Here is a 22,728-nt window from a genome sequence, read left to right on the forward strand (position 1 = left end):
TTCTTATAATATATTATAATACACCAATTTAGCATTCTGATTTGGCACGAGAACCACGTGGATTATTTTGAGTGGTGCAGTTGTTGAGGAAAATTGGAACGTAGCACCACCTAATCCCACACGAATTTGAATATAACTAAAAAACAGTAGCCGAGCCCGTTGACTTTGTGTTCTGAGTATTCAGACCCGAAGAGGAAAAGTTCCGTCTTCTTTTCGATCTTTCGTGTTCTGAGTCTTCAGACCCGAAGAGGAAAAGTTCCGTCTTCTTTTCGATCTTCCGATTCCAATCCAATCCAATCCAGTCCTCCAGAAAGTAAGGAATTCAACCATGAAAATGCTCTGCTCATTACTTTGTTTTCTCCTGCATTTGTACTTGGATTAATTCTTCAGCTTCTAAATTATGCTCCTTTCGTACTGCAGTTTTTTGTGTTCCTTCATTTGTAGTTCAAACTTCTGTCCAATCGTTATCTGATTTGTACGATGTTTTTTGTTTGTTTGTTTGTTAACGTTCGACATGTAAACTGTTACTAGGTTTTTGTCACAAGAATTTGCAGGGTTGTTATGGTTTCTTCCATGCTCTCTGATTTGAGCAATTATGTTATTCCAATTTCTGCGACAAATTTGAATACAAATTAGATAACATAATTAGCGAGGCAAGTGCGAGTGAAACTCACAAGCTACGAGTTTCTTCACAGGTTCATCGAACCGTACTAGGCAACCCGTCATGACTGCGGATACGACCGATCCGAGTTATTGGTTGAATTGGAGGTTTCTCATTTGTGCAATATGGATCTTATCTACTATGGTTGTAGCCTCAATTCTTATATGGAAATACGAAGGTTTCAAAAAATCAAGGAAGGGCAGGAGGACAGAAGATCAGCGAGAAACGGTAGGGAGTTTGTACGAGGGTGAAGTCTGGAAGACGTGCCTTAAGGGAATTCATCCCGCGTGGCTACTTGCTTATAGAATAATCGCTTTCTTCGTGATGTTGGGGTTGATAGTTGCCAATGTTGCTCTTGACGGGGGCGGCATCTTTTACTATTACACTCAGTAAGCTCTCTTATCTGTTTGCATTTTTCATCTTCGAGCGGATGCGCACAAATTTGAATCTTATTGTGTTAATTGTATATGTGCAACGCTCTATATGCTGATGTACTCTGTTGCCCTATTGTGCTTAACAGGTGGACGTTTGCCTTGGTCACATTCTATTTCGGGGTATGTTTTACGTTGTAGTATACTGTAAATATAAAATGTAGTTCGTTTTTGTACCTTCAACCGCTCGGTTCAATCTTCCTACTCGAAGATGCTCATTGTGATTGATGAACAATGAGAGCCATTACGCTTTGGTTTCCTTGAATCACGTTGTCCTTGGTTTTCATATGTTCTGAACACATTTTATAGTTTGGATCTTCTGTCTCGCTTTGCGGAATTTATAAGCATCGCAATAGGATTGGTGAGGATGAAGAGCGAGGCGCTTATGTTGCTCCAACACTAGGGGAGAGTGGCAATACGTCCAGCGGATCTAAAAGTCTTACGCATGAAAAATATCCCGGGCGCAAAGGTGCAGGTGCATGCGAATACATCTTTCAAATTATTTATCAGGTAGGTTTTCTCCAATTAGCAGCTGCAGATCTGGTTAAATCAGGACTTGGATTCTTAAAGTTAGGTAATGTCTGAGTTTCTGTTATCTCAACCTGGTTATTTCCTTCTCTTTGTTCATGTGTATAGATGTGTGGAGGTGCTGCGGTTCTCACTGATTGCGTATTTTGGCTCATTCTGTCCAAATCTAACACACTGGATTTTGTAAGTACGAGGTTGCTATTTTCATTGAATAAGGTTTCTTCTATACATTGTGACTAGATTTGAGTTGCTGTTCTAATTTCCAGTGCTGAACGGCTTTTATTTGACGCGTCTGCTCTTCGTTCAACTGCAGATGCTGGTCAGTATGCACTCAGTCAATGCCGTTTTCCTCCTTGGCGACGCAGTTTTGAATAACATGGTATGTTCGGTTCCTTGTCCATTTCAACGGCATCTGCTAGTTTGTTTTCATGATTAAAGCTTAAAATCTTCTCTCTTTTTCCTCCTTTCAGCGGTTTCCATTGTTTCGATTTGCATATTTTGTGCTTTGGACGAACGTGTTCGTGATTTTCCAGTGGATATTCCATGCTTTCATATCCATGCGGTAAAACTGCATTTCGAATTACTTTCGTTTGAGATTGAAGAAGTTTAACTATTGCTCACATGATAACTTCGTTGCAGGTGGCCTTATTCATTTCTCGACCTGTCATCCTCGTACGCTCCCTTGTGGTATGTTTTTTTTGACCTCGACGAACGAATATTGCAGAAACTGGACTGCATGTATATTGCCACTCGTTTGAAACGGATCCAGCTCTATCACAACTCACTTTATCATTGTCGCCAACCTTGCAGGTATATTGGAGTTGGATTGATGCATCTCCCATGCTACAGCGTCTTTGCTTTCATAGTTAGGATGAAGAACTTGCTGTTGTCAAGCGCGTTTCCGGAGTCTTATCGGAGCGAGAGATGAGGAAGCGGATGAGGACCGCAGTCGTTAATTGGAAGCTACGCAGTGCGACCACGGCACCACATTGCAAAACCATTTTCATATGGCAGATTAATGACTTTTGGCCTGGATAGAGGAGAAACTCCGGTGGTACAGGCTTCGAATTGTAATAAGCTGCACTAGGTGATTGTTCTTCTCAAGCAGCTATGGCATTTAGACTTGCACATAACAATGATACGATTGATTTTTCAATGTCCTTACATACATGTTTCATCAAACAAATTCACCTGCAAATCATAATGCAGCAGATAATGTAGTTTAATGGCCTCAAAACTTGCATCAAGGAAAGCAACTTGTATGAAACGAGTTCACCACCACGTGGCATTCCAGTCCACTAATTACATATGGCATGATATTATTGGACCAAGGTGTCACGGTAGCGTTGAACCTGTTCCATATAAGTGCTCCTTATCAAGAGGTTAAAATCTACTAGCAGAGGACCAAGCACCAGCATCAATCCTGCACCTATATCGAATGATGCGAGGATTTTGCTTCGGTAATAAATGAAACAGATACTGCAATCTCAATTTATTACGCAGATTGAATTTGTATATCAACTTCAACCATCTGATTAACAAATTACAAACTTGTTTCCAGAACAATAAAACTCAAACCCTTCTTCATTTCAGGGTCACCGTCATTTAATTTCAACACAAAACATTCAAATTTCAACTAGTGTAATTGCAATCAGAGTACAGTCTATCATTGCAGCTAACAAGAAAAATTCCCAATCTTTTCAGCTCAAATCAAAGCCCAAATCTTCAGTACCTGTGTTCCAACTTCTCCTGCTCCTGGTAATACTGCACATACCTGCAAATCCCACCAAATCAAAACGCAAATCATCGACTAATCCACCAAAATGTTCACAACCCCCAAATCCAATCAGCCCTAAATCCAACATCTTGACCATAAATTTCAACAATTCACCACAAATACGCACGACCCACTTCAAAATCCAGTAACAATTGAACTCCAATACCATCAATTACTAATTTAGGAACATAATCGAAAAACCCTAACCCTAATTTTTAGATCGAAGACTTACGAGTAGGTGGCGACCAGAGGAGTGAGGAGGAGGGTGGCGCTGAGCCAGTTCTCGGAGACCTTGTGGTGGATCTTTCCGGTGAAGTCCTTCCAGAGGCCGGGCATCACCTTCTGCTGAAACGGCGACAGCGCGTACACCACTGCTCTCATCTTTACCGGAATCTTCCCCATTTTCTTCTTCTCAATCGCTTCACCTCAATGACTTGTCGTCTGTTTGCTCTGAGCTTCTACATTTTAAAAGTCTACCGAAATCAAACGACGAAGTGCTCAACGTCGTTTTGTTTCCGTGTCTTGCCATCAGACGGGTCGGATCTGGTAGACATTCATTTACCCAGCTCAACTCAACTCAAAGGATGCCACGTTACCAGATAGTAAGAAAGAGTATACCTGTTAGATGAAGCACCCTCATACTTAAAAATTAATCTTCACTTAATGCTACAATTTCATGGTGTTCTTCTTCACTTATAAATGAGAGGTTTTATATTTGATTCTCGTCAAATGCTAAGTCTACCTCTCTATTTTAGTCCATTATGAGGTTAAGTTTACCTTTCTATTTTAGTAAATAATATCGCTTGTTCAAAAAAGAAAAAAAAGATTAATCGTAAACAACGTGGCGCCTTGTATCAGTTATCCAGTAAATAACGTACCACATCCAAATTTGATTGATTTTTGTTTTATTAATTGGTTAATTAGTTTGCTTATATGTTTCTTATTGCGTTTCAAACATTTCAATGAGCCATCCAATCCAAGTCAATTCTAAAACCAAACAATACATGAAAATCAACAAACCGAAGAATTTGTGTCTTCATTGGTGACAAACCTATATTCTTACTCAATGGCTTGGATCAGTAATGAAACAACACATCATATCTTGTTTCTAAATACCACCGAAAGAAATACCTTGGCTCTTGTATTATCCTTTTCCCTTTGAGGTTGTCAAAGGGTTTAAGTGCGTGCAAAAGAAAGCAAATGTTATGACAACGACAGTTGATCAAGTACTCTCTGATGCCGACTTTTACGAAATATTGTTGGTAAGTACTTAAAACGTTAGTTGGTAAGAGAAATATTATTGTTAAAAAAAATTTACTGACGTCACAATCGTCAAGTATTTAAAAGATACATTATTATATGTTCGCCACGTGACATATTTGGAGGAGTTTATTTGAGTGCTGGCATCAAGTGGGTCAGCGAGCACGCATAAATTGACCGGCACTGCCTTCTCTACGTTATCGCTCGGCGACATGAGTGCCTTAATTGCGTGAGGATTGCTCAGTCGACTTCTTGCGATGCTTTGGGCATGCAGAGTTGAATATTCCGTTGACAATTGACATGACTGAACACATAAATGGACCAAGGACGGCTTGATGTAAAATGAAAGGATATGACGCATTCGACCGCCTGATAGAGGGGATGAGGCAGACTTTCATGGCATTTTCGTAAAAGACTAACGGCCAAATGGTTATATAATTAGCCTCCGGCACCAGCAAGCAAAGCAAAAGGCCGAAGAAAGAATAAGAGACCAAAACCAGCTGCTTTCTTCAGCTTGAGAGCGGCATTTTTCCTTCTTCAAATTCTCCACGGACTGGAGAGTTCCGTCCTGAATTTCTAAGGTCTGCTTTCAACCCAACTCTGCAAATGTATTTCTTTAATCCGTTTAGCTTTTAAATTGTGAATTCTTGTGTGTTTTTGTAATAAAATTTTAATCGGTCAACTGAGAGTTCCAAGGCTTAATTCCCATTTTTGGCTGTAAAAGCATGCATTTTTCGTTATATTCAAGTGAAAATGTGGTGTTTGATGCTTAAATCACCAGTAAACTAGCTTGATTATCTCAGAATCTTTGCTGGGTTCTCTTCTTTGACCAAAAAGACTGCAACTTTATTCGAAAAGAAAAGTTGGGTTTTTGAAAAATTTGAATTTGGTGTTTTGACAGCGGAGTTTATCGAGGATTGGGAATTGTATTCAGGTGCAGAGTGAGGAAATGGGATCAGAAGGACCAAAGAGAGTGGTGGTTCATGTGAGTGGGTTCAAGAAGTTCCTGGGGGTTGCTGAGAATCCCACAGAGATTATAGTTAGCAATCTGGTGGGGTTTGTTGAGAAGAGAGGGTTGTCTGCTGGTCTTAAACTTGGCAACTGTGATGTTCTTGAAACAGCGGGAGACGGCGCGCGCCCCGCTCTTTACAAGGCCATGGAATCGGGGATTTCAGCAACCGGTTCTAACGGCAATGAACAAGTTGTATGGGTGAGTGTCTCCTTTAGAGTTGCAAAATTTTGTTTTGTTTTCAGGGTTTTAATTGCTAGAAATGAAAGAAGCATCCGCATTCTTTTGGTTAGTAAATAGTGTTGTTCTAAATTTGAAAAAAGTTATTGTTCTAACTTGCACTATAATTTCATGCATCTATTGACTTAGAAGGTCCCCTTTTGCTTCATAGTTCATCATGTTACCCTTGATTACTACTGTGAGGACTGACAAGACATTTTGATCACTGATTGCTTAGTTGATCTTGCGAAACACACAACGCACTATCTTGGTTCCTAACTTGCCATAAACTTTTTGTGTCTCACTAGAGGCTTCTTGTCAGGTTTTGTTGCTTTGCAGACAAACGTTTTCATGAATTTGTGTGAACAGATTCCAATAGACATTTTTATGCAGAAACATAAGTTATCGGCAGTCTTCTGTATGTTGTTATAATAGTTTTACTTTCATTACTTCTTCAGCTTCACCTGGGGGTGAATAGTGGGGCTGTAAGATTTTCTGTTGAGCGGCAAGCAGTAAATGAAGCCACTTTCCGCTGTCCAGATGAGTTAGGATGGCAACCTCAGGTGAGTCTGATTCTTCCTATTTTAGTGCTGTTTCTTTATTTTACTTTACCAGGGTTCCTATTATCTTGAAGTTGTTGAACTTAGTTTTCTTTTATTGCTCTTCTTCCAGCAACGACTAATAGTCCCTGAGGATGGAGGAATTACACGAGCAAGAGAGGTATTTGTATAATCTATTTGCAATACTGTATTTATATATTCGTAAAACACAATTTATCGTTTTTATAGAACTATGATATGCTGTCAGTGTCGGGTACCAAATACTTAGGGTCGGAGTTCAATGTATAGTTTTCACTTTGTGCTGAGTTAACATTTTGCAGAATTGCTGCGTTTTCTTATATAAGCAACCGAGGGAAAGGCTTCAAGCCTTCAATGTTGCAGGGTTTGGCATTGGTTTACGTGGAATGCAATGATAATGTCACATATTGGTGTGCTTAGTTTCCCAATCAATAAATTGTTAGATGAGTTGTGGACAAAGTCTCGTGATCGATTCCTATTAATTCTAATTGAAACTGAAAGGGGAACTGCTGCTTAGGATGTTTTGTTGCATATAAACAAATTAATGGTCCGTCTTCTTTTAAGTTTTGATTGAATCACTTATACTGGACTTGGCATAATGTGTCGTCATCCAAGAAACTATTTATCATGCTCATGTAGTCCTCTCTTTCCACTTCTCTCTCGCGTGTCTGACTTTTCCGCCATTTGGTTCTTGAAGACATGTTGCTCGATCGAGGCAATCCTTAAGATCTTGAAGAATCGAGGATATGATGTGGCAATATCAGATGATGCTGGACGTTTCGTGTGCAATTATGTCTACTATCATTCCCTCCGTTTTGCAGAAGAAAAGGGTCACAAATCTTTATTTGTCCACGTCCCTCTCTTTTCCAGAATCGATGAAGAAACTCAGATGCGCTTTGTGGCCTCCCTCTTGGAGGCCATTGCAGCTACATGTTAGTGATGTGAAAGCTGCTTGTGTTTTTTGCCATTTGCTGCTAAATGTAAATCAATGGTGTCAAGATCATTATAATTGTAGAACAGTTTGTATGGGCTTGTTTGCTGTTTTGTTTTTGGTGAGGAAAATGGCTCTCCTATTATCCGGGAGGCGGCGTCGTCAATGTGTAAGAATGTTCATCTCTGTCTTGTGATGGTTCGAAGATTTGCTCGCAGTTTTTTTCTACTTCTTCCTTTCTCCAAATATTTCATGGGTGTTCATTTGCATATTTCAAGTTGGATTGAAATGAGAAATATTAATTTCAACTTTTCAAGTGGTTGTGGCTGGAAGAAATGTGTCTTGTAGGAATCAAATTAATAAAGTGCAATTTGCAAGCAAAGCAAAGTATTAAAAATGTGTTGTTTGGGCTTCATTACAAGTTTTTAGGTCAGAGAATGTCTGTATGCAAACCAATATTATAAAAAACATAGCCCGAGCCGCGCCTAGGCGGCTTTTGAGATGGGGCAGGGGTGAAAACGTCTCTATTCAATGAGACTAGGTGAAAACTCGCCTAGACGTGGTTGAGGCGTGCCTAGACATCTGAAATCCTTACTTAAAATTTTCTACGGACCTCTGGAAGTCAAAGGTTGGGCCTCTGAGGCTCTTCCCTCTGGGTTTTTTTTTTCTGTTGCAGTGGTGGAGTCTTCGAGAAGAAGACAACCGCGAAGAAAAAAAAAAAAAAATTTTAAAAGACTTGGTCCAAAACGACGTCAATTTCTCTTTTTGATATAATAGTTTGCAATATTGATGGTTTAGAATATCGTCAATTTCACTCTTAGCAGTCGTTTAAAACATGGCAGAAAATACGACAGAACGACGGAGAGGGTAATGAATTTGGTCAATGATTAATACGAACCCGAGAATATTGGATATATCAAATGTTGTCAGTTTCACTTTGGAGAGGCGCATGGCCAATGCGGATTACTAGGTTACTGTCTTCCGTACGTTTCAGTACAAACTTTAAGGTAGCCACAGCTTCATCAACCTCGTCATCTCTGCGTTTGAACTCGTACTTTGAAACCAGTGCTCGTGACCTTGTATACTCCAACAACCTAAAAATCGATGGTTTGATTAAAGCCGGGGACTTGAACACTGCCCTCAAACTGTTCGATGAAATGCCTGTATACGATGTTGTTACATATAACATGCTGATTTCTGGGCACGGCCGACATGGATTTCCGGAACAGGCTTTTCACTTTTACGCTGAAATGGTTTCACAAGGAATTAGAGAAAGTGCGTCGACTTTTTCGTCGGTTTTGGGTGTTTGTAACGACGCAGGGTTTTGTAGAGAAGGAATGCAAGTTCATTGCAGGGTTGTCTCACTTGGGTTCGGCTTGAATTTGTATGTGGGGAGCTCCCTTGTGGATCTTTATTTGCATACGGGACTGGATAATGTAGCTTTGAAGCTGTTTGATGAATTGCCGGACCGAAACTTAGCTGTTTGGAATTTGTTGTTACGTGGGTTTTGTGAACTTGGTCTGTTGGATGAGCTATTTGGTGTGTTTTCCAAGATGGAATTGGATGGTGTGGATCCAAATGGGCTTACTTACTGTTATTTGATCCGCGGATGTAGTAATGGGAGGCTCTTGGATGAAGGAAAGCAGCTACATTGCCGCATTGTTAAGGACAGATGGGTGGAATCGAATGTATTTGTTGCGAATGCTCTGGTGGATTTGTACTCTGCTTGTGGGAGCTTGATTGATGCAAAAGAAGCATTTGAAGCTATTCAAATGGAGGATGTGATTTCATGGAATTCAATTATCTGGGTCTGCGCAGAAAATGGTTTGCTGCTTGATGCTCTTAAGTTATTTGTTGAGATGCAGTTTTGGGAGAAGAGGCCATCGATTCGTTCGTTTGTAGGGTTTTTGAATTTAGCGAGTAGGACTGAGAATATTGAACTTGGAAAGCAGATGCACTCTTATGTTTTGAAGTCGGGTTTTGGTCACGGTGGGAGTGTTCATGTTCAATCTGCTCTAATAGATATGTACGGGAAATGCGTTGACATCGAAAGTTCTGTGTCCATTTATGAAAGTGTTGGTGAGAAAACGTTGGTGTCTTGTAATTCTTTGATGACCTCTTTGTTGCATTGCGGTTTTATTGAGGATGTGGTGGAAATGTTTGGTTTGATGGTTGATGAGGGAATTGGTATTGATGAAGTTACTCTATCCACGACCCTGAAAGCCTTATCGATATCTGCTTTAGCAAGTTTGGGCAGCTGCAAATTGGTACACTGTTGTGCAATAAAATCAGGTTTTGAATCTGATATTGCGGTTTCGTGTTCACTAATCGATGCCTATGCAAGGTGTGGCCATGTCAAGCTTTCTCGACAAGTTTTCGAACAATTACCTTCACTGAATGTCATTTGTTTTACGTCGATAATCCATGGATATGCACGAAATGGAATGGGAAGTGAAGGTCTTGATTTGCTTCAAGAAATGATCTTAAAGGGTCTGAAACCTGATAAAGTGACAATCTTGGGTGTGTTAAGTGGGTGCAACCATTCAGGACTGGTCAAAGAAGCAAGATTTGTGTTTGATTCAATGAAAAAACTATATGATATTTCTCCGGACAGAAAGCATTTTTCGTGCATGGTTGATCTCTTAGGCCGGGCGGGTATGCTAGAGGAAGCTGAAGACTTGCTGCGGCAGGCACCAGTTAATGGGGACTGTGTGATGTGGAGCTCGTTGTTGCGCAGTTGTAGGGTACACAAAAACGAAACAGTCGGAAGACGAACGGTAAAAACTTTGTTGTTGGAGCTTGATGTCGAAGATCCTGACATTTGGTTGCAAACTTCAAACTTTTATTCTGAAATTGGAGAGTTTGACACTGCAATACAAATCAGGGAAATTGCAATAGCAAGGAAAGTGAAATGGGAGATGGGTCACAGTTTGATCGAGGTAAACAGTCACCATCACCACTAGCATCTTCAAATGATGAAACCACCTGATCGGATTCTTCATTGACCCCACTGTGGGTCCGTATGGAGAAAATCTTGGCCAGGGGTTCCATAGACCGCCTCTCACGAAAACACGAGATCCCTTGTATTTTAATCCCACTCAACTCCACTTGACTCAACAGGATCCCACATAGTGTGAGAGTTGTCCTAATCAAGTAGTCTTACGGGAATTCTCTCCAGTCTCCACTGCATGATGCTTTCAGCTAAATTTTCACCTGGCCGGCCCCTGCTCATGAGGTTTACATCTTCTCAATAAAAATATGCTTCTATGTTTGGTCTAACTAACTCGTTGACCTTTTCTTTTGCTTTTCTTACAAAAAACATTTTAGATTTTGTTGTACGGCAGACTGCAGCTGTACATCCAATCATTTTATTTCAACCCTTGAAAATTCAAATTGTCCTTAAAAATTAGTTCGATTTATCCAGAAAGTATTGCACTTTGCTGATTTACCTTTACTTTCCTTTTATCCTGAAACAAATGCCAGAGTGAAACACTATTTCTGGTTCATTTTGTTCACTGATTTAAGAGTAAAGCAAACAACAAAGATTTTCCCTTGCTTTAAGTGTGGGCTTGTAGAAAATGTAACATCTTCATCTACTTTCAAGCCAAGCCATGTTAAACCTGAGAGCCCTTTGGATTTCTTAAACTAATCTGTACGTATAAATGGTAACCCATTGTTCGTTGAAATTATACGAATCGACTAACCTTGCAAAACAACAGAAAAGACAAGCATGGATAATCTCTTTGCGGTTTTTGTTTTTGGTATGCTGATAGCGGTTTTTGGAGTTGCAGGAAACATGGTGTGTGACAATATGAGCATGCTTCATGAGCTTGAAAGCTTTAACATAGAGGAAGACAATGAGCTGAATGTTTTCGACATCCCGACATGGAAAAGTGAACGTGGTAGCAAGACTCTTGTTAACGTGGATAGCTTCGGCGCAGCTGGAGATGGAGTTTCTGATGATACTCAGGTGACTCTTTTTTTTTCATTCAAATGCACTTCATTTGTTGAACAATTAAACTCACTTTTAAAGACTAGATTTTGCCAAAATATTGAGACTCAACTTTTGATACCAATAAACTGAAAGATTATTAATTATACAACATACTGTGATCAGCAGTTAATTTATTGCAAAAAAGACACGAGGATTCACAGCTCTAGCACGTCTGAACTTTGCCAATTTTAACCACGAAAAAAAATTCGTTTACCCAAACTATTTACCATTTTTGTTGACATTTAATTCTTTTACAATACCATTATTCTTAGGCTTTCCAGAAAGCCTGGGGTATTGCTTGCAATACAACAAATGCAGTTTTCTTGGTACCCCAAGGACGCCATTATCTAGTGAATGCTACAAAATTTCAAGGGCCATGCACGGATAACTTGATCATCCAGGTAAAACCTTTCTTGATTTTTTTGAAAGATAGCTCTTTATAATCCATCTCCATTCTAACCATCAAAGATAACTCTTTATATTCCGTCTCTCTATAGCTCTACAATGTTATGAAATGTTCTTGTTTGTAAATGGTACGACTAATGCACAGATTGAAGGAACTATAGTAGCACCAGATGAGCCTAGTAACTGGGATCCGAATTTTCCACGAACATGGCTTGATTTCACTAAACTGAATGGAGTCCTTTTCCAAGGGCATGGCGTTATTGATGGCTCAGGCAGTAAATGGTGGGCCGCATCCTGCAAAACGAACAAGACAAATGTAAATCTTAGCGTTTTATCATTTCTACTGTATCCAAATACTTAAATTTAGGCCATTTGGTATTGGATATTGATTTACCTGAATATTGATTTACCTCTCTGTCTCTTTCTTTTTCTACAGCCTTGCAGAGGGGCACCAACTGTACGTACCTTTCCCTCTGATCCAAAAATGAATTTATTCAAATGATATGTACCAGGATCACTGGATAGAATTTGAGTTGAGTTTTTATTGCAGGCATTTACTATTGATAAAAGCTCAGCTATAAAGGTAAAAGGCATCACCATCAAGAACGCCCAACAGATGAATTTTGTCATCTCTCAGTGTGACGCGGTGCGAGTTAATGCAGTACAAGTCTCGGCTCCAGGAGACAGTCCCAACACTGATGGAATCCATATCACAGCGTCTACTAATGTGATTCTCCAAGACTGCAAAATTGGAACAGGTTCTCAAACTCTCTTCAATATCATGTCTCATATCACTTTTCATAATCCAAAGGAAGGAACTGGGATGAAACAAGACTAAATTGGTTATATGAACAAAGAATATCATAAATTAACCAACCTTTGATTGGATACGAAGGAAACAATTGAGTACTCTTGAAAGGCGCACAATCACATGACACATTGTGTTTCCTGTTGATTCAGGTGATGATTGCGTCTCAATTGTCAATGGTACCTCTGGAATTAAGATGAAAAGAATCTTTTGCGGACCAGGACATGGAATCAGGTATCATCTACTTTTGTTGTAGACTAATCCTATAGTTTGTATCTCATGTAGTCATGTCTCCCAAAAGAGATACGTAGCAGGCTACTTAAATTGTTGTTCTCATTATCTTTGTTGGCATGAAATTCTGAAAATTAGCATCGGAAGTCTTGGGAAGGATAACTCCACTGCCATGGTCACAAAAGTGGTCTTGGATACGGCATACCTCAGGGAGACGACCAATGGCCTCAGGATTAAGACTTGGCAGGTTTTTAATCTATTAATTGGATTTCTTTGTTTTATTTTTCGGGTTGCAGATGGATTTCCCCTATGTTAACATTCACTGTTTGCATTTGCATATAGGGCGGTTCTGGTTATGTTCGTGGAGTCCGTTTCCAGAATGTGAAGATGGAAAATGTATCAAACCCGATAATCATAGATCAGTTTTACTGTGATTCCCCCAAAACTTGTCAAAATCTGGTAATGCTCCAAATCTCTTCTTTCCTTCACCACTGATTTCTCATCCATTTGACTCTGATTGTAGTTTAAACTCCCCAACGCTTAGCTTAAATCAATCATAACCAGAACTCTGTCAAATTTCTGTTAATTGTGAATGTATTGCTTTTCTTTGTCATGACATTCCAGACATCAGCGGTGCAAATAACCCAAGTCATGTACAAGAACATTTATGGAACCACAAAGAGTGCGAAGGCCATGAAATTTGCCTGCAGTGACACAGTTCCATGCAGGAACATAGTTCTGACTGACGTCAACTTAGAGAAGGAGGATGGCCAAGTGGAAACATACTGCAACTCTGCGCAAGGCTTCGGGTATGGCATTGTGCATCCTTCTGCAGAATGTCTGAATTCCCATGACAAAGACTCCACGATCAACGGTCAGACATCTGAATCTGAGCTTGCAGATCTGACTACAGCGGATATTGTGCACACTGAGCTATGATTTGGTTCCCTATATGCACATAACTAAATAACTGTTTGATAGTATACTGAACAGGGTAATGAGCCTGTAGAGTGCTCTCTAGTAATGTAAAGGATTATTGGAGGGGGAAGGGGATCCTCTCCGGATCCCTTCCTCCTAATCCACCAAGTCCGGGGATCCGGACCATTGAAATTTGATCAAACGGCTGTAAACAAGGGCATACTTTAAAAGTTACAATAACTTTAGCCATTGGATTAAATTTCAATGGTCCGGATCCCCGAACTTGGTGGATTAGGAGGAAAGGATCCGGAGGATCCCTTTCCATTGGAGGGAGGTTTAAGGGGCAGTTGCGCAGAATATTATTATATAGAATTATAGTTATGAAATTGATCACTCTTTTGTTAAGGATACTGACGCATTGAAAAAACCGCACTTCCACTCTTTATTTTTCGACTTTGATTTCATTTATTGACATGATTGATCATTTGAGGTGTATAATTGTACTTTAGAGTAGACTTTGTCCAAAGTTTGACTCTCAATACCTAAATCTAAGCGATTAAGGATTAACCAATCCGAGACTAGAAACTAAAGAAGTTCAAATTTGCACCTTGCCCCTGGGCCTATACCAAATTTCAGGGATAATCAAATCCCCGTTCCTCAGCCTTGCCCATTATTATCACTATATTCAGAAATGGTATGAACTATGAAATGTGTTTCGTTTTTGGAATAGGGACAATTAGAAAGTTAATTTGCAGACAAGGACGATTGAGGACCACTCCGATATTCGAATCCGGTCCAACAGAAGTTCTGATTTGTTAATTGGCAAGATGACATTCAGAACCCAACAACTAGAACCAAAAGCTTATTCTGCAGCAATGAAACGACATGAAAAGTAGAAGCTGTGTGCAATAAACAATCACCGACTGGTTGATGAAAGTATTGGGATCCTTCTGCCGACATATTTGATGAAATTTTATACAATTACTAGGTGTTATATGGTGATTGATTGAAGAAAAGCAAGCAATTCTAAACTGTGTTTTTTTTTTGTCCTCTATTTATTTATTGTAATCTACACTTATTTCATTTGTATTCACGTCTCATACTCTCATATAACAATATGTATGAGCTGTTAAGTTGAATTTATTCAATATAAATGATCTACACATTGTAAAAAAAAATCTAATCACGCAAACGTTAACAAAGCGCGAGTTAGAAGACTAGTTATTAGTAGTTATTAGTACTAAAGAAGAGGCAATGGCCCATGGAAGATTTTGCATCTTGAGGTTGGATGAGGTTGGACCTATTGTATGATGATTGGAAAACAAAACGCCCGAAATTCCAAATGTGGATGAAAAGGGGCCACCGAGAATATGACTAATTTGTAATATCAACTACCACTAGCCAGTGGTTGAGTCGTGTCATATATATATGTATATTCGTTTGGTTGGTCCTCCTCACTTCGGATGGTTGGGTCCATTCTAATAATGCTAGGCAGCAAGCAGAGCACAGCTAGGGTTGCAACAAAACTTATAAGGATGTATAGGCCGTATGTATCGATTAGGGTTAGGGTTTTAAAAAATATAATATTAGATTGAACACATAGACAACTCTCTGCAATTTAAGTAGTCACAAGAAATGGCCACCTAGTACAAAACAACAAATACGGATGTGTATTTATTTATTAGATTCACAATTTTCATACACACAGATGTGCATACATCACTGGAATTCGCAAGATGGATCAAGAAACAACAGACGCACGATTTTTTGTTATGTTTTTATAATTTCTAGTCGCATTGTTGCCATTTATTAATGAAGTAATGAGATACTGGAATTTTTGAAAGCTGCAAAACTATACCATGCATGCTCATTGACCGCACAGAAGAGTCGAGAAACTTGGTTTTAACTTAATTTTAAGGAATAAACTATATTTATTGTTTAGTTTTTACCATTCGGTTTTTTTTTTAAGAAAAATTAATGAAAATGACTTAAAATTTTGAGTTTTAACGATAAGGATAAAATAAAGGGTAAAGTGAATAGTATCATGATTGACTTTTTAATGTAAAAATGTGATTTTTCGTTAAAGTACACAGTACATTGAGCTTTTCGTTAAAGTTTTTTTTTTTTTTTTAATTATCGTTTAGTTTTCTTTTTTGCTTTAACACTGATCGGCTTTATTGCAGCTTTCATATTTTAACAGCCATGAACATTCTTAGATCGGTCGTACTGATGGTACTTACAACATGCCTGAATTCTGATGCATTTCCAGATTACACAACAGGAATGCACATGTGCAAACACAGTAGTCTTGTCCATTGTTCACTATCAATATCATAATCCTATTTGCAAACACAGAAGTGAATTTCCAACACCCATTTTTAATTTCTCCTATTGCGGCATCCATGTTTATTTATGAATTTCGAATTACATCAATCATAAGGAGAATTCAGTGAACACAAATAAATAAAGATGTGAATAATAAGAAAAAAGAATATGTGAAAATCATTTCCTTACAATATATTATTAATTCTAAATGAAATGTTTACGTGGTTTAAATATCCACGGAAACATATATATATATATATATATATATATATATACACACACATTATGTATATACGATTACTTGAGTACAATATATACGTGCCTTTGATTAAGGGTCTTGGACTCTTGTGGCTTGGCATGCATGCATTAGATGCTAAGTCAGAGTGGGAGAAGAAGCAACAGAGAAAAGTCTCTGGGATCTTGTCCCCAAAGAAACAATGGCGGTATGGGGGGAACTTCATCAGCGGCTGTCAAAATCGATCCGTGATTGTGGCTACAATAAGGGTTTTTTTTTCTTCTTGTAGGCCATAATAAACCAAGGGTTTCAAAGGCATACAAACAAAGAGGTACGTCGGGACGAAGGCACTTTTGTCTTCGGTAAATATTTTAAGAATTTATTGAGATCATGGACATAATCCAAACTGGAAATATATGTGTGTGTGTATATATATTCACATGCTTAACAATGCCCACCATCCATACCTATAACATCATAAGCATTCAGCAGGGCCTACCGGCCAAGTGGTAGCAGCAACAACAAAGAGAAAACCCCGATGGGGAAAGTTTTTGTAATTATTTCATTAATCATTATCGTAATTCATATGATATATATACAGGTAGAGCTAGCTAGCCAGCTCCAAATCTTAGAAAGATCCGTGACCCTTTGCTTACAAGTTAAATTCAATCTGGTGATTGCTATTTGTAGGACCTATTGATTACTGTTGCACATTATGCAACTAGCATGTAATTTCGATGGTGATGTTACTGATGTTGAAGTTTGTACAGAGACACATTTTGCCCCTTTTTTAACGGTCATATTTATCTATATTTTTATATCATGATCATAATTAACTGTGTGTTGCTGATTAATGCTTGTAAATTGTACATCAGTACTATTGGCCTCCGAAACCCACCAGCTCCAAAATATAAAATCAACCATGAAGCTTCCGAGTTCAAACGGGCAGCAAAACATAATTTATGTGATGCGAAAAAGTGCTTTTTGATCATCTCATATTATTTGTCTTAGGTAATATTAGGTAAACTAAACTTGCAAACAAAATAATGTATCGCTAATAAGAAATAAATATGTTAATTAACACTTAAGTAATAATCCAATCATTAACTCCCATGTCATTTAATTTACAAAATTTAATTAAAAATTTAATCTTCCTAACATTAACTTTTTGTCTTCAAGCCACAATGGTGAAAATTAATCTTTAATGAAAGTAATATAATATAATAAAATTAGGTGTTGCATGAAAACTTTCATGTGGCGTTATGCATGAAATTTTTGATGCGTTGGTGAATGATCTAAACATTTTCTCAAAATTAATAATTAATCGAAAAGAAAGAAATGAAACCCTAATCAATATCTGGCTGCGCATGGAGATGGAGATCACGGGAGGACTCAAAGTTCACGAGAACATGAAATTTAATGTAAGCACAAAAGGACGGCTAATCAAGAAGGTCTTCGAGGTCGTACTTCCAAGTGTCTATATCTTATTCACTCATAGTTGTCACAGAAATTACAAAAGAAAAAAATATATATATTGCCATGCATGCAAAACGAGCCAAAAATTGCGATTAAAAAGTTACAATTCGTTGCATATATTTGCATTATTTATACATATCATATATATATATATATATATATATATATATATATATGATATGGACTGATATGCATAGACCTGCACCTGCACTGTAGCCAACAAATTAAGAGCAATATAGTTTTGTGTGCGAGAATCAATTGATATTTGTCGAGAACAAAAGGAAAACTATTAACTATGCATGACAGCACCAAAATTTTAACGGTTTTCTGTGCAAATAATGCTACAAGATGATCATAAATTATTGTTTCCATAATTTTGAATTCACATTTCTTCCCCCGCAACATCGCTTGTATAAAATACTAAAGTACGAAAGTGAACAAATCACATAATTCATCATCCGTATTCTTATTATCTTATCATTATTCTTTGGGTCATTTTGGTTCCGTTCTCTAATCAACTTAATTATTAGACTGAAACCTTATTTGTTTAAATATTTTGATCGAGGTCCTTAACATTATTTAAGTGATTTAACTCATGCATTTAATGTCCCACAAATTATGAAATTTAAACAAATTCAAATAATATTTTTAAAATATAATAAATACTTTAAAATAAATATTAGAATAATATTGTTCTTCACAAAATTATAGCAAAGAAAATAATGTACCCACATAATTATTAACATACTTTAAAAATATATTTTAAAACATAAAATAAATACATATAATTTGCATGGGTACATTTAGTAAAATTAAAAATGGGTACAAATACAAATAAAACTTAAAAATATGGGCACAAAAAGAAATTAATATATGGGTACAAATTAAAAGTGAAAAGAAAATTTGTACAAATTAAAAAAGGGTTGCAAATTAAAAATCGGTACAAAATAAAAATAAAAATATATGATAAAATGTAACATCCCACATCGCCTAAGGGAGTGGATCATGTAAGCCTTATATGTATATTCCCATCCCTACCTAGCACGAGGCCTTTTGGGAGCTTATTGGCTTCGGGTTCCATCGGAACTCCGAAGTTAAGTAAGTAGTGTGCGAGAGCACTCCCATGATGGGTGACCCACTGGGAAGAGTTCCTAGAAACAAAACTGTGAGGGCGTGGGCAGGGCCCAAAGTGGATAATATCGTGCTACGGAGGAGTTGAGCTGGGGATGTGGTGGGGGCCTGGGCCGGGTGTAGACATCGAAATTTCTTTTCGTGTTCACACCGGGATGTGACAATTTGGTATTAGAGCCAATCCCTAGCCGGATGTGTGCCGACGAGGACGTCAAGCCACTAAGGGGGTGGATTGTAACATCCCACATCGTCCAGGGGAGTGGATCTTGTAAGCCTTATATGTATATTCCTATCCCTACCTAGCACGAGGCTTTTTGAGAGCTCATTGGCTTTGGGTTCCATCGGAACTCCGAAGTTAAGCGGGTGGTGCACAAGAGCACTCCCATGATGGGTGACCCACTGAGAAGTTCTCGTGTGAGTTCCTAGAAACAAAACCGTGAGGGCGTGGTTGGGGCCCAAATCGAACAATATCGTGCTACGGCGGAGTTGAGTTCGAGATGTGGTGGGGGCCTGGGCCAGGATGTGACATAAAAAATTTAGCCATAAATATAAATATACCAAATGTAACATTGCTAACACTAAATGAATATATTTAAAAATAAAAATATTTTATTATTAAAATAATTAATGATGTTTATTAATTAAGGACCTAGATTTAAAATTAAAAAAAAAATTTTAATTAACGGAGTAGTAAAAAGAAGGATATGAACCTAATTTCTTCTTATTCTTTTTTTTATTGTTTTGGGTACCAATAAATCCTAGCAAGCAAGCATGATGCATGAGAGAGGAAGAGACCAATTTTGGATGGAAATCTTAAAGGGGAAAGGGACGGGCAAGGAAGAATAGGTCGAGGAGTTGTGGGTGATGGAATTGATCGAGGTGTGCATGTTATTGCTAATAGCTTCTCGGCCCTGGCATTTCTGTCAATTCATCAGCCACAGAAATGAGTAATAAAGGATGGGGACGTTCATGGCCTCATGTTTTTCCTCAATTGCTATAGGTAGCTCTATCTGATAAAAAGTTTGAGACACATACACCTAAATAATTCAACCGAAAGTAACAAAAACAGAAATATATATATATATATATATAAATATATCTGTAGTATATATCATCATAGTGTTTTGTTCCCATAAAATATTCCAACTGCATTCCCATTGTTTTCTAGGAATTAATTATATGAGAGCCATGAAATAGTTCACAACGATGTAAGTTGTAATGCTAGCAAGACTTTAGCATAATTAAGTTAGCTAAAATAAAATGCTTTATTTATTTATTTAAGTTTGAATTTTTCTCTTCGAAAGTTATATAAATTAATTTGAATATCACTTGAATACAAGAAAAAACATTTCACTATATATACATGAACTATGGTAGGAATAAAACAGAAAGAACAAACACGAACATGGTAAGGAAAATAACGTAACATGTCCAACAAAACATACCAACCCATGAATTAAATTTAATAATTACACAAAAAAAAGTTCAAAATTAAAAATCAAATCCAACATATCGAAGAAGAGAAAAGAGAAGGTTTAGCGAGAGATTCTCTTGTACAACTAAGTTTAAACAGTAAATATGTTCAAGAGATTTTCAGCAGACAATAATCTGATCAATTATCGAAACTGATATGCAGTATCTGCACTGTTATACCGCACCACTAAAAACAGACTAAACCCCAATTAGTTCTTAATTATCGTCTCTCAAAGTCATTGCCATCACATCGCAAGTATTGAACATGCATGTGACTTGAAAGAAACCATTTTGTTTCCCACTGTTCTGTTGACAAATCATTACAAAATAATGGTAGTACAAACTGCAGGCTTGGTACTCTTCTGTTCTTCCTTCAGAATTCCGTATAAACCGAATAGGCAAAACTATGGGCGTCGTCGGTTTTACATTACTTCATAAAATTAAGGATTCTCTCACAAATAAGTCTCTCGAAATTTTATTTCTAATTAATACGCAAAGCATTGTTAAAAAAAATCTATGAACTCGACTGTTATTTCTATTAATTGTTACAACACAGTAAGCGACCAGTATTCATATTGTTTGATTCTCGAAGTAAATTAATATTATCAATTTTTAGAAGACTATGAAAGCGTAGTGATTTAAATTAAAACTTTCTCCTATTAGATAAACTTAATTATATAAAAATATGAGAAAAAAATATTTAGGTGCAAGCAAGCACCCAATCCCAATCCAACACTTTTTAAACTTAAGTCATGTCAAACAAGCAATATATATAGAAGTGTACACTAAATTAAATTTCATAAATAAAAAAAGAATTTAAGAGAAATTTGTAGCAGCAAATCCGTTGATTGGTAGCCATAGATGCAAGTTAAGAGGACAAGGCAGAGAAAAAAGAGGGACATGGATCCTCTCCGGATCCATGCATCGTAATTCTAAAGATTCATCAATTCGGGTTATTGAAATTTGATCCAACGGTTAAAGTTATTATAACTTTTAAAATAGATCTCTGTTTGTAACCGTTGAATCAAATTTCAATGATCCGGATTGATGAATTCCTATAATTAAGATGCATAAATCCGGAGAGAATCCATGTCTAAAAAAGAGTAGCCCGTGAAGGTTGCATGTGATCATAAAGTGCTGTTATGGTCAGTGCCGGGGAATTGACACCTAGTCCCACTCACGTGTGTCCTTGGCCTTTACATCCCCCACTCACTCTGCTAGGTTAAATATTTTACTAACCCTTAACTCTATAGGGCTACATGTTATCCAGATAAGGCAGTTGGTTAAATCAGTAAATCTATCACTTTATAATCGAGTTCAAATCTTTACGGGGCAAGTTAAATGGTTTAGAATAGAATATTATCTTGTAAAGAAAAGAAAAAGTGGTATAGCTACAAAAGAGCATTATACAGACCAACATAGTTTAGAGCCCTTAAAACAACGTCATCAAAAGAAAAAACCGATAATCGTAAAATGGACACGGTTGATATGTCACGTATAATAAATGGATTCACAGATGTACATTGAGATTAAGGTTGTCCCAATACCACTCGGAGGTTGGGAAACAAGTATATGAAGGTCATTCGTGGACATTCCGCATGTTTGGTACATATCATTTTAGTACTCACCGAGTGTTTGATGCATGCTTGCTAGGCATTTATTAGCAACACTCAGCAAGTTGTGTCGATAACACTTGACAAATACTCTCAATAACACTCATTAGATTGCTTCGACAAATGTCGATATTCATTAACATGTGCACAACATGGGTCAATTGATGAAAGTAGGCCAACCAAGTATTTGATGCAATGCCTCAATGAATAAACTGAAATTTGTTTGCACGCTTTGCGCTACGTTGGACCTTTAATAATAGGACTCCCCAAAGTTCAAATCTTGAATCCACCATTGAATACGCGTGCTATAACTTGAGTGAATTTGTAACACTACATGACATTGAGGTTAACCCATCACTTGCCAAAATGAACCATATTAACGTCCAAATAAAGTGTGGTTGGTATTCTTAGCTTGTCATGGTTTCGTCATTATGACTAATTAATTAAGATTTGAACAAGGATTATTTAAATGGACAATTTGTTCACATAAGCATTAAGAAATTGAATGAGTTGCAACAAACAGCTGCAATATTTGGCATGTGAGCCAAAACAAATTACAACTATAATTTTATACCAACCATAATTCACAAAAAAGAAAACATGATAATTAATATAAGAGAAAAAGGAAATAAAAATGAGAATTATATTCATAAATTTATTAATTTATAAATTCCTAAGAGCTTATGTATGTGTCTCTGTATATATAAACACAGCCACCACATATT

At 37.4% G+C, this 22,728-nt stretch overlaps 5 protein-coding genes across 8 annotated transcripts; 4 read left to right on the forward strand and 1 right to left on the reverse strand.

Annotated features, from left to right (window-relative positions):
• The first annotated feature begins 154 nt into the window (after positions 1-154).
• LOC125477882 lies at positions 155-2,784 on the forward strand. Of its 2 annotated transcripts, none has more exons than XM_048585397.1 (9): positions 155-313; positions 696-1,050; positions 1,182-1,215; positions 1,402-1,602; positions 1,729-1,803; positions 1,934-1,999; positions 2,091-2,182; positions 2,260-2,307; positions 2,431-2,784. In XM_048585397.1, exons 2-9 carry the CDS (start codon positions 725-727, stop codon positions 2,546-2,548), a joined length of 960 nt encoding a protein of 319 aa, XP_048441354.1. In that variant the 5' UTR covers positions 155-313; positions 696-724; the 3' UTR covers positions 2,549-2,784. The 2 variants fall into 2 exon arrangements, with proteins under 2 accessions (XP_048441354.1, XP_048441355.1); XM_048585398.1 differs by having other exon boundaries at positions 161-313; positions 532-1,050.
• Positions 2,785-3,097: 313 nt separating this feature from the next.
• Positions 3,098-3,846, reverse strand: LOC125477883 (cytochrome b-c1 complex subunit 8-like). The gene is made up of 2 exons (XM_048585399.1): positions 3,630-3,846; positions 3,098-3,394 (listed from the first exon to the last, which is right to left on the reverse strand). The coding sequence occupies exons 1-2, from the start codon at positions 3,797-3,799 to the stop codon at positions 3,346-3,348; spliced, it is 219 nt and encodes a 72-aa protein (XP_048441356.1). The 5' UTR covers positions 3,800-3,846; the 3' UTR covers positions 3,098-3,345.
• A 1,072-nt stretch (positions 3,847-4,918) lies between these two features.
• On the forward strand, positions 4,919-7,710 carry LOC125477746 (pyrrolidone-carboxylate peptidase-like). Of its 2 annotated transcripts, none has more exons than XM_048585163.1 (5): positions 4,919-5,238; positions 5,592-5,867; positions 6,344-6,448; positions 6,558-6,605; positions 7,161-7,710. In XM_048585163.1, the coding sequence occupies exons 2-5, from the start codon at positions 5,607-5,609 to the stop codon at positions 7,398-7,400; spliced, it is 654 nt and encodes a 217-aa protein (XP_048441120.1). In that variant the 5' UTR covers positions 4,919-5,238; positions 5,592-5,606; the 3' UTR covers positions 7,401-7,710. The 2 variants fall into 2 exon arrangements, with proteins under 2 accessions (XP_048441120.1, XP_048441119.1); XM_048585162.1 differs by having other exon boundaries at positions 4,937-5,238; positions 5,559-5,867.
• A 127-nt stretch (positions 7,711-7,837) lies between these two features.
• LOC125477744 (pentatricopeptide repeat-containing protein At3g03580-like) lies at positions 7,838-10,630 on the forward strand. The gene is made up of 2 exons (XM_048585159.1): positions 7,838-10,333; positions 10,515-10,630. Exons 1-2 carry the CDS (start codon positions 8,315-8,317, stop codon positions 10,524-10,526), a joined length of 2,031 nt encoding a protein of 676 aa, XP_048441116.1. The 5' UTR covers positions 7,838-8,314; the 3' UTR covers positions 10,527-10,630.
• A 277-nt stretch (positions 10,631-10,907) lies between these two features.
• Positions 10,908-14,239, forward strand: LOC125477745 (probable polygalacturonase At1g80170). 2 transcript variants are annotated; one of them, XM_048585161.1, is made up of 10 exons: positions 10,908-11,046; positions 11,186-11,364; positions 11,661-11,789; positions 11,939-12,109; positions 12,230-12,250; positions 12,344-12,551; positions 12,754-12,835; positions 12,971-13,079; positions 13,175-13,291; positions 13,457-14,239. In XM_048585161.1, the coding sequence occupies exons 2-10, from the start codon at positions 11,191-11,193 to the stop codon at positions 13,769-13,771; spliced, it is 1,326 nt and encodes a 441-aa protein (XP_048441118.1). In that variant the 5' UTR covers positions 10,908-11,046; positions 11,186-11,190; the 3' UTR covers positions 13,772-14,239. The 2 variants fall into 2 exon arrangements, with proteins under 2 accessions (XP_048441118.1, XP_048441117.1); XM_048585160.1 differs by lacking the exon at positions 10,908-11,046 and having other exon boundaries at positions 11,075-11,364.
• The last annotated feature ends 8,489 nt before the right edge of the window (positions 14,240-22,728 follow it).

This window comes from the organism of the source record quoted next, unplaced genomic scaffold, assembly GCF_019419815.1.
Source record: "Pyrus x bretschneideri cultivar Hongxiangsu unplaced genomic scaffold, Pyrus_bretschneideri_v1 Contig22, whole genome shotgun sequence".
Taxonomy (NCBI): domain Eukaryota; kingdom Viridiplantae; phylum Streptophyta; class Magnoliopsida; order Rosales; family Rosaceae; genus Pyrus; species Pyrus x bretschneideri.